Source organism: Lipophrys pholis, assembly GCF_963383615.2.
Source record: "Lipophrys pholis genome assembly, chromosome: 7".
In the NCBI taxonomy this organism is placed as follows: domain Eukaryota; kingdom Metazoa; phylum Chordata; class Actinopteri; order Blenniiformes; family Blenniidae; genus Lipophrys; species Lipophrys pholis.
The window spans coordinates 5,553,283-5,564,491 of NC_137638.1; the positions used below are offsets into that span (position 1 = coordinate 5,553,283).

At 41.6% G+C, this 11,209-nt stretch overlaps 2 protein-coding genes across 4 annotated transcripts; one reads left to right on the forward strand and one right to left on the reverse strand.

Moving 5' to 3' along the window:
- Positions 1-455: 455 nt before the first annotated feature.
- On the reverse strand, positions 456-7,457 carry fam151b (family with sequence similarity 151 member B). 2 transcript variants are annotated; one of them, XM_080466950.1, is made up of 5 exons: positions 7,235-7,457; positions 6,311-6,470; positions 3,063-3,280; positions 2,139-2,274; positions 456-2,029 (listed from the first exon to the last, which is right to left on the reverse strand). In XM_080466950.1, exons 1-5 carry the CDS (start codon positions 7,353-7,355, stop codon positions 1,888-1,890), a joined length of 777 nt encoding a protein of 258 aa, XP_080323076.1. In that variant the 5' UTR covers positions 7,356-7,457; the 3' UTR covers positions 456-1,887. The 2 variants fall into 2 exon arrangements, with proteins under 2 accessions (XP_080323076.1, XP_080323077.1); XM_080466951.1 differs by having other exon boundaries at positions 464-2,029; positions 7,290-7,419.
- On the forward strand, positions 7,131-10,922 carry LOC308111868 (perforin-1-like). 2 transcript variants are annotated; one of them, XM_080466956.1, is made up of 3 exons: positions 7,131-7,331; positions 8,587-8,632; positions 10,117-10,922. In XM_080466956.1, exons 2-3 carry the CDS (start codon positions 8,611-8,613, stop codon positions 10,533-10,535), a joined length of 441 nt encoding a protein of 146 aa, XP_080323082.1. In that variant the 5' UTR covers positions 7,131-7,331; positions 8,587-8,610; the 3' UTR covers positions 10,536-10,922. The 2 variants fall into 2 exon arrangements, with proteins under 2 accessions (XP_080323082.1, XP_080323083.1); XM_080466957.1 differs by lacking the exon at positions 8,587-8,632 and having other exon boundaries at positions 7,132-7,331.
- The last annotated feature ends 287 nt before the right edge of the window (positions 10,923-11,209 follow it).

Below are 11,209 nucleotides of genomic sequence, written 5' to 3' on the forward strand. Positions count from 1 at the left end.
CCCTGATAATACCCGACCAAAAACCAACTGGACTAGTAATGCTGCGCGAGTGTTATAATGAACCTAATAGTTGTGCTGGTTGCACAATGAAAATGCGGGCGAACGCCATCAGCGTGTGCCTTCCTTTCATGAAAAAGAAACTAGCATAACATGAACGAAGCCCTCGCGGCGTTACTGTGTTTGGAGAGAGAAAAGGTTTTGCTTACGTTCCATGTACTTTTGGAGTCGTAGCGGCAAAGCATCTATTTGGGTTGAACTCCAGTGTCGTGCTGCTCAGTACATCATTTCTCACTGCATTTCTATTGGTTAGTTAGTTGATGAAGGTCGCAGCAGCGGTCAACACCACTCCAAATTTCTGACACTCTCGGAACTCTTATCGTAGGTTGTCTTTGGTCACAAGACAACGGCCGTCCTTGAATCCGAACACCGATTTAGAGCTGAGACCAAAGATTTCAAAATGCTAAGCCGTACCAGAGCTTTATGAAGTCAGGATACACAAGAAGAAAAGATTCAGCAGCGTGTCACATTCATAACACCGAAGCACCGACACGGACCGAATGTCATGTTGGAAAAAGGAGAATAACAATTCTACAGACATAAAATGGACAATCCAATAGTCTGCGGTCATAAAAGAGGTAAAATATTATTAGTCAACAGAAATCTTCTTTTTGGCTACAAATTGTGAATGTTGGTGTAAAAACATTCAATCACAGTCTGATAGTTGCCTGAGAGGATTCAATAGTGAAGCAGCAGCATCGTTTGTGTGTGTTCATGAATTTAAGAGGTTTGTGACTCACTGCGGAGATGCTGAAGGCTTCATCTTCTCTGACCTTGGATTAAAGAGGGAATTAAACAGCGCATGACGTTTAATCTTGCTGCTTTAAAACCAATTTCTCAGCAGGCCTCCTCCTTCCTGATTATCATCTATTAGTTATTTCTTCATATTCTGTAAAGGATCCTTTATGGAGGGTGACAAAGGTGATGGATGGAGTGAGCGTGGGGCGAGCTGTGGGAATGAAAAGGTTGTTATTCAGCTGCAGCTGTGAGAGCTTTCCTTTCTACCAAAAAAAAAAAAAAAAAAAAGCTTTTATCTAAATTGCCAATTAGTAACACTGCATCCTTGAAAATCTCTTTCAGACGCTCTTTTCAACGGGTGCAGAGTTGCCACTGGCAACACTTTCCAAACGTTACCTTTACAGGTGGTGGAAAGGCTGCAGCCACCAGCCACAACATTAAGACCAGCGGCGTCTCCTCCCGGCCAGAGTTCGCCCACTGATTCCACTCCAATTTGATCCGAAAGGACATTGTTCAGGTCATATTGTTTTGTTTTATTACGCATCTCGACATCAATCTGAATAAAGCGAAAAACCACATTTATTTCTCAGTTTTTTGATCTTTCATCTCAATTGCATAATAAATGCTGCAAACAGTCAGAGCATAATTTTCCTCTTTCTACAACCTGTAAGTCAATATATTTTTAAAAAGTAGATTCTTTTCTCATAACTCAAAATCAAAGAAAGAAATATGCAGACAAAAATATGCATTTTCATTTTTGCTGCAAATACATTTTTAGTTTCACACTAGTTTCAGACTAGTGTGAAATAGGGCCAAAGAAATAAAAGCTCCTAAGCTAGTGTCAGATTTAAAATCCACAGAACAGTTTGTTTCACCCTTAAAAGCATCTTTAAACTATAAATAAACCAAGTTCATAAAATGCATTTACTGAGTGATCATAATTTAGAGAAAGGCAGAGACATGTTGAAAGTTCAGATCCACGGCAGTTCGACAAGAAAAAGTCAGAAAACATTTACAGTTTCCTGAAACGTGAGCTGAAGACTGAAGTGGAACACCCGCTGTCCCCAGCGTATCCTCTGGGGGGCGCCAGTTTCAGATTTGAGCTGTGAGCTGGACTCTGAGGGGCTCGAGGAGGTCGTAGAAGATCCGGCTGGTGTCGAACTGCTTCCTGTAGGGCAGCAGGTCCTGAACTTTGACCTGGTCCTGCGATCCGGTCCACACGGTGAGAGAGAACCTGCAAGAACCACAGAGTCCGGAGGCTGAGTGACCGTCAAATCTGCTGCTGTGCTCACAGCCCCTCTTGCTCTGCTAACACGTCGCGTGTTCGATTCCCGAGCACCCACCTGTCGGACTGCTGCAGCAGCCAGCAGAGCTGTGGGAAGGACGAGGCCAGCAGGGCGGCTCGGACCGGGAAGGTGACGGGGTGAGGGAGGCGCCGACAGGTCTGCTCCATCACCTGGACCATGTCCCAGCTGTAACCTGCAGACCAGAGCACAACCAGGATCTCTAGGAGCATTGAAGTACGGCTCTATTCTATTCTATTCTATTGTGTTCTGTTGGGTTCAGGTTTTTCAAGGCAAAGTCTGTTTCAAAAACAAACTTCTTCTTCGAGGTCAAAATGTTTCCATGTTAACATCAAAAGTTATTAATGAGATTTGTATGTTAAAACAACCTGAAGTTCGTATGTTCAAACTGTTAATTTAATCTATTTGTTACAATCACTAGTCTTTTTGCCAAATGTTGAATGTTTAATAATTAAGTTTATATGTTAATCACAAGTTTTTGTGATTAAAATCACAAATTGTACTTTTTAGCTATTACTGCTACTTTTTTTTTAACTATCGTTGGTACTTTGATGATACTTTTCAATATTACTGGTACTTTAACATAAAATATTTTAAGAATTTCTTCCTTTAACTTTCCCTTCAGTTTCTTCCTCTTCAGCTTCTTGAACCGTTTTTCAGCTCCAGAATTCACACTTGCATTTTCTTCATGAAATGTACATTTTTCTTTTATATGTTTACTCTGTCAATGGATTAGAATTTAAAACCGTATTTTCTGGACTAGGAGTTGCCTTTTTTTTTTTTCTAAACAATGGATGTTTGACTGATCATGTGAGTGAGACTAAGAAATGACTCGGATAACAAAATGTATGGTACATACTATCTAACAAGAGGGAGCTGCCACACGACCAGAATTCAGAGTGAAACCAGAAAACAGCTGGAGATTCTTCTGTCGGACTGAAGCTGGTTGACCCGGGCACTGACCTGGGTTCTCGGCCCCGGCCGTCCACCCCGTGGTCCAGCCCAGAGACAGCACGGTGTGAGAGGGCAGGCCGGACACCGCCCTGAGGAACGCCTCGGGGTCCAGCGGCGTGGCCTCGCCGGCGGGGCCCGGAAAGATGTCCGCGTTCACCCAGAGGGGGGGGCTCGCTTCGTCCAGCAGCTCGTCCAGCAGAGCCAGGGACGGGGACACCGGCTCCAGGCTGCAGGGTCAGAACACAGGCTTCAGAATCCGAAAGTCTGGATTCATAGTTCTACTTTTTTCTTTAATTCTGTCTCATTTCCAACATTCTCACAGTTTCACCTTATGATCAATATATTTTTTTTTACCTCTGTTGACTTTTCAGCAAATTTCTTTAACTCTATTTCAAATATTTCTATTATTAGGCTCCGAGCACCGAGTGGTGAAAAGACCCTATTGGAATGCAAGAAATTATTATTATTATTCTGCTTCCTTCCTTTCCATCTGGAACTGCAGCATTTTTGACGGCCTAAACGTTCTCAAACTTGCACACGCGGGATATTTCAAAGGAATCATGCCTGCGTGTGCTAAAATGGCTCCATACCATTGTTTCACGTTTGTAACGTCTATGACGAGCAGCACGTTTCACCGACATCACGGAAGCTTCCAAGGCATGCGCAGCATGTTGGGCTACATGAAAAAGTCAACGACGGCCGAACATCACACCAACTGCAAAACCGCCATTTGGCTTTAACGGTGAACTTTTCGTAACAAACTCCTCCAATAGACCTGAAATTTGGCCATTATGATGTATTATTGTCAGCCCGTTGCCCATAGTAACCTCAAATGTGGCAACACAGACGGTGACATGTTGAGGATGATTCCTGGAGAAAATGGTGACTGGTCATCAAACGGTCATGACTTTGGAACGTTTGATATTTTGCCATGAAAATTGATGTATTTAACACATGAGCCAATCGGCCCCAAAACTTCATATGCTCCACTCTGAAGACGTCCACACCCCAAAAGTTTAAAACAGTAATAGCGCCACCTATTGGTAACAGGAAGGTTTGAGCATTATATTTTCACGTACCATGGCCCACATTTTGTGATATAATCCTTGAGATTAGTAGGGATAGGGAGCACATCAGGACATACTCATACGCTAAGCCCAACAGGAAGTCCGCCATTTTCCGTTAACTGTGATTAAGTTTTGTGATGAACTCCTCCTGGAGCGCGGGAGGCCAACCAGTCAGAGACCAAGAGCCTCAATAACGACTGTGGCACCACAAAGAGCCACATCATACACATGACGACTTACAAACAAACTCCCTTTCTCACACAAACTCGACATGACATGAAAATTCATACTTTTTTTTTTTTTTAAGCCAGATTTACTCAACACACAAATTAATACCCATGAAAAGAGATGCACAGCATTCTGTTAAGATTCATCTTCTGGCTTGTGTGGTTTGCTCTCCTATCACTACACCCTCAACGTTTTTGCTATTTTAGCTTAGATTACAGCACCACCTGCTGTTTCCATAGTTACAGTACAACAACACATACATGAACCACAAACCAAACAAATGCGACGCCGACGAAACGTGTGTGAATTACCAGGAGTTGACATGCTTGACCGAAGAGACAGAATAAAATAACCACAGACAGAAGATGATCTCTGCCTGCTGTATCCAAACCAGGGTTGAGGGGAGTTACTTAGTGAGACAAAATCCTCCATTATAGTTATCTTCTTGGGTAATCTGTATCGTAGACCTTTTCTGTGCTCTGATGTCTGAGATATACTCACAAACACAACAGTATTAATATTGCTGTGTTACAGACCACCGCCGCAGACGTCATCAAAATGCGAAGCATCGCAGCAAAAACAAATGGAAGACAGCAGCACGACCTCGGACTCTGCCGCCACCATTAATACTTCATCTTCGTATAAGTACTTAAAATAATTTTTTTTTGTTTTAATAATTCCTCATTCAAGCAGCATGTTTTTGAGACTATACTGTCGGGGTGGGGCGCTGCAGCTGCTACTAGTGTGGACTGAATGGGTGGCAACAATGGGGGAAATACCAGTATTCTGAGGGTAATAGCTCGCAGCAACATATTGAAAAAACAAACAGAACCAGTTAATTTTTGGAAGTGAATTTAGAACTATGAACTGAACTTTGAACTTGTTCCTGTAGAAACTGAACTTTCCCACCACTGGTTATTGGGCATTACCTGTTTGGCCCTCTGTTGTATTATTGTGTCTTCTTGGCTTCTGTTTGATTATTGTGAACCTGAGAACTACTAATAAATCCCTCAGTTCACCCAACCTCACCCGGTTATTGTTACTGCCTCCACCTAAATCCTTCTCTTAGCAGAGCCGGGTCGTAACATGCTGGTTGACAGTATCACACTATTGTGGCATATTTGGCAATTTCTTACTATGTTTGACAAGAAATTGGTACAGTTCAAATAATCTTAGCATATTAGACTTCATCCTGGTATATTAAATTGTTTTAGTAAAATTGACATTATCTTAATCCAGCTTAAATCATTCTAATACATTTTATACCAGCTTGATATATTTGACATTTTCTTTTGCTATTTGAAACTAACTTGGTAAGTTTGACATTGCCCTGTTAACTTGGAATATTTGATATTATCTTTTGGTATATAATCGACATCAAGGAGGTATATTTTACATCATTGCGCTACATTTACCATTGTACAATGGCATATTTTACTGGATGTTTGATAATTCAGTGTTAATATATATATTTGGACAGTGCCATGGCGGCTCATTGAAAATTGACGCTTTCTCCATCAAACAGGAAGTGATGTGTAATTCTCTCTACATGAATGAAACTTTACATGTGTGATCACAATCCTGCCCTAATGAATCCCACAGACCAGTATACAGGCACAGAGAGAGCGCCACCTGGTGGATTGAGAACTAGCCTGTACATGCTTCAATCTGCCTCAAACCTATCCTGTATGATCACAGTCAGCCATCATCACATCCAAAGGCCAAAAAATAGTGTCCATCACAGCGCCACCTGGGGGACATGCTTCCAATTGCACCTTATTATTCTTTAAATGTTCATAATTCTTAAAAAATCACAAGCATAAATATTTTACCGTGTTCACTACATTTTGGGATTTTACTCGACACATTTTGACCTGTTTGCTTTCCTCGTTGCAAAGTTGTGTTCAGCTCACTTATTCCCAGCCCCATCATGACGGTTTTATCGGTTTATCCGGACTCTACCTCTTAAAGTCCAGCTTGATGCCCTTCCCGTGGGGCTTCACAGCCTGCAGGAAATCTCTCAGCGTCATGTCGCTGTCCGTGTCGGGCGGGTGGGCCATGACGGGCTCCCGGGGATCACGACCTCTCAGGATCACATCGGCCTCGATCATGTGTGACGGACCTGAAGGCACCAAATGTGGCTGAAATATGAATTTCATAACAATAACTGCTAATAACAGGTGTTACGGGATGCTAACGCATAAATAAAAGCAATGTGAGGAACGGAAAAACAATCAGCTGAAGAAATGCAACAGAGGAACTGCTAACTAAACTGGAACCTAGACTAGACTGGACTGGACCAGACTGCTCTAGTCTGGAATGAACTCTACTAGATTTGACAAGAATAAACCAGACGGGTCTAAACTAAACTGACTATAATGAACTAGAATAAACATGACTGGACCTGACTGGTCTAGTCTAGAATAGACTGGACGAGGCCAGACTGGATTGTGATAATTTGGGACTAAATTAGACTGGACTAGAATTGACTTGACTGGAACAGACTGGTCAAGCCTGGAGTAGACTAGAATGGGCTTCTCTGGAATAGACTGGTTTAAACAAGACTGGACCAGATTATTCCAGACTGGAATAAACTAGTCAGCCCAGGTAAGTAGAGAAACATATTCCAAGACGCACGAGCTAATCTAGCTCACTTTATCCAATTACTCTGAGGAACAAACACAAAAACACAGAGCAACTTCAAAAGAGTGAAACAAAACTTGAACTTGTTAGGGGGGGGGGGGCTCTTCGTGCCCACGCCCCGGCTCAGTATGACTCCGCCCCTGTTCAACGTGACTAATCCTCCTGAGTCCCTTGAAGCCGCAGGCTGCTGATCATGGAGGTACAAAAACACACCACCACCATCACCTCCTACCCGGAGCCCACCTGACAGCGCCTCCTTCAGCCGCCTTCTGGTGTTCACTGCGTGGCTCCAGCTCACCTCCGCGGCGTCCCTCTTTCGGATCAGCCCGCGGCCGTACAGGTAGTCTAGGGTCGGGTCACACATGCTCCGGTACTCCGGTGGTCAAGCCGTATTCACACACACACATACAGACACATTTCCGGTTTCTGAATGCAGCCCACCGGTGTTTCAGATGAATCAGTTTCCAAGTTAAATTCTGACCGGTGTCCGTTAGCGACGCTACAGGAAGTTAATCACCAGTTTACAGGGAACCCAGATTATCCGAAACACCGGGACGCTGCCTGGCGGTAATAGAATTACTTACTAATTGAGTTTAAACTCGACCAAACGCCAACTATTGAACAGACACGGTCCGTTTTTAAATATATAGATATGAAAAATACAACAAAAATAGATTTTATGCTGAGAAAGGGACTACATACACGTCTTAATGAAAACACACATTTCAAATTCACTATAATATATTTTTTCTAATTAGTGTCTGCTTATAATACATCTTTAAAAGGTACCAAAGCTCAACCAACATGCATTTGTGATTTTGAATGGTAAATCTGTGTTTTATATGATGAAAATTTCAACATATATCATATCATAGTCACTTTATCTCGATATTGACTCATCCAGGTTTCCCCTGAGGTCACCACATACACTCTGGAACAAACTGGTTCTGTATTGGAGAGTTAAGATGTTACAGACACCAGGACTCCAGCAGCAATGTATTTTTGCAATGTATGTTTCAATCTTAAACAAAGTAGCCTCATGAGTTTCTTTGGATTTTGTTGTCTAATGGTATTTGTGGTTGTGTTCCATAATGTACAGATCAATGCTTTTGTGAACTTTACAGAAGCTTTATTATTTATTCTTTTTAACAAATCTAACATCCCCTCTTCTTTTTCATTCTGTGTTCAATCTTATAAGTTTTGCAAGTAGATACACTGTACGACACGACTCTGGCCACGATAAGACATTTGCTGTGTGCAGATTTCATGATGAAAACACAAGCTGAATGGCAGCCACCGATGTACATGAGTCGACTTCAATGTGCAAGAGTGAAATGTCATAAGCGTGTGCCATCCATTCAGGAAATTGAAACTAGGAAGCATGAACAAAGCCAGAATTTCTGAAGTAGGGGGGATTTTGTAGAACAAGACTCAGAGGTGAATACCTGTAATGAAGAAGTAGTTTTCAGTGACTTTGACGCCAGTCGACTCAAAGTCGGAGTAACTTTACATCACGTTACGTAACTGTGAGACAGCAGCAGGTTGTGTTTTTATCAGGTGTATGATACAAGCTGTGCCGGCCTTTAAAATCCTAGAGAGACACGAGGAGAGGAGTTCAGATGCAGCGTTTCTCCTCTGCAGGTAAGATCTTCTCACCTGATCCTCTACTGAGTCCTCATTTACCTGCCTCATTTTAAAAACATGTTCAATGTTTGCATGTGCACTCATAAATGGCTCTCGCAGACCGAGTGAGAAGAAAATATTGTTTAAATCAAGTGAAACTGCAGGAAACATTCATTTCACTTCATTATTAAACTGATGTCGTCATTTAGAATAGAGATCAGAAATAAAACATCTAAAAGACCAGGATTTATAGCAGATAATTGTCGTCTATTAAATATAAAAGTAGAAAATGATCACAGCTGTGGCCCTACATACACATGAAATTTTTGTTTACATTATTGAATTTGTGACTCAGACAATTCCCCCCAAAATCTTCCTTTATACTTTATTATTATAAAATATAACTTTAAAGTATACTAATTGTTGGTATGCTTTCAATTGTTAACAATATTTTTTATTTAGCTTGCGCACACACACTTCAATGCAGTTCAAACACAACTACAATCACAATAAGAACTACTTTGTGGGTGAAATTTTTGAGCTCTACAATCAAATACACTGGATGTAATACCAACATAAAACACAATATTATATATAAAGGTTACAAATTTACCCAGAAGACATAAAACACAACAGAATTAGGACAAAAAGCAAATCATAGAAAACGGTCAATAAGATATAACGCACGTTGAAAACATAACTTAAACATCAACCATTCTTATTTTCTATATTTTCATACTTGCCACAGAAGCTAATGAGAAGTTTAGAAGCTGTTGTCTTCGTTTCGATGGTTAAATAAGTTTTGCAGTGTCGGACTTATTTTATCTGGTGGCAAAAGGTCAAAATCGGCTCTCGGGGTCCCACAGAGTGGGAACGTGGGACCTCAGACGGCCGGATGCAGCTGGTGTGGAGTGAAACGTTCACACTGTGTTTATGTAAGGCTTTATTTAGTGAGCTGCTGCTATGCTAACAGTTCCCCCATCCATCCAGTACTGTGCTGAATACAATTACTTCATTAGTTACTTATCTTTATCTGCTAAGAACAAAAAGTCACTTTGTAATTTTGGTTTTATGAAAATTGGTATTATATATATATATATATATATATATTGCATTACTGCTCTTTTACTAAACACCAGAGTAGTTACTGCAAAGAAAAGGAACTAGTTACTGAGTAAAAACATTTCCCACCTACTTTTACTTAAAATAAGTAATGAATTAGTTAATTGTTGTTTTATTAACAAGTAACTGAGTTACTCACTAGTAACTGAAAAGAAAATGTAACTTGTTACTTGGTAAAGTAACTTTCCACTTATTTATACTGGAAAGTAATGAAGTATAGTTAATTGTTATTTTTAAGTTGCTGAGTTCCCCAATCGCAAATGAAAAGTAACTAGTTACTTGGTAAATGATGAGTCAAAAGGCACTGAGCAATAAGAGTTGCTTTACTAAGTTACTAATGAGATGATACAGAAAGCTGACGGGTTTCTCCTCCTCTGAAGCCTCCTCTGAATCCAAGATGGCCTCCTGCTCCTCGCTGCTCCTGCTGCTGCTCCTCTGCTGCCTCGGTGGGGTTCAGTCCCAGCTGAGGGTCTTCGACCTGCGGGCCAGCGACCTCCCCGCCGGGCTGTTGGGAACCACGGACGGATACGTGAAGGTGTTCTGCGGCGCGGCCTCGCTGGGGAAGACCTCCGTCCGGAACAACAACCCCAACCCCTGGTGGGAGGAGGAGTTCTCCCTCTTCAGCGCCCAGGCCAACGACGTGCTGCGGCTGGAGGTGAACGACGACGACTTTCTCTTCGACGACCTGCTGGGCGTCTGCCAGAGGCAGCTGCAGGTGGGAACCCACGAGCACGACTGCTTCCTGAAGAAAGGAGGAATGCTCCACTACAGCTACAGTCTGGCCGAAAGCAACCAGTGATCCAGGGGACGGTGCTCCCTAAGATCAGCTGGATCCAAGACGGGATTGAATTCAGGACAATTCAAGAGTCTTTTTCATCCTGATTCCAACACTGTCACAGAAAAATAAAGACTGCAACAAACAATCCAGACTATCCTTTATGTTTCTTTATGTTTTCACCTCATCAAAATAATCAGATTACATCATGTCAGGGTGTAAGTTAAAGGTACAATGTGTTAGGTTCAGGTAATACCACATCTGGGCACTGGGGGGCAGCAACCAAAAGCAGCTCCGTTAACGTTTTATTGAACTCTTGTTTACTGGACAAAAAACATCCCATTAATCCAGCATGCACGCACAGAAGCACATTTCTTGTATTCAATATAATAAAGCAGTTTTGGTTTTAACTAAACGCTTCTGTTGTAATAATTTTGTCCTTTTTTTCATTTAAACTCACTGAGTTGTTAGCAAACAGTTCAAAGTTGTGGACGCTTACTGTTTTGTCTCATTCAAGGTCAAAGTGAGCTCTATTGTCAATTTCTACTGCTACTGCAAGACACAGTAGAATCAAAATACCGTCTTGCTTGTCTTCCCACAGTGTAATCATTTATTTCACGCAAAACAAAAAATAAATATACACCAGATATTTTGACCAATAGAATAATAGTAAGAAATAATCTCCCATTAACTATATA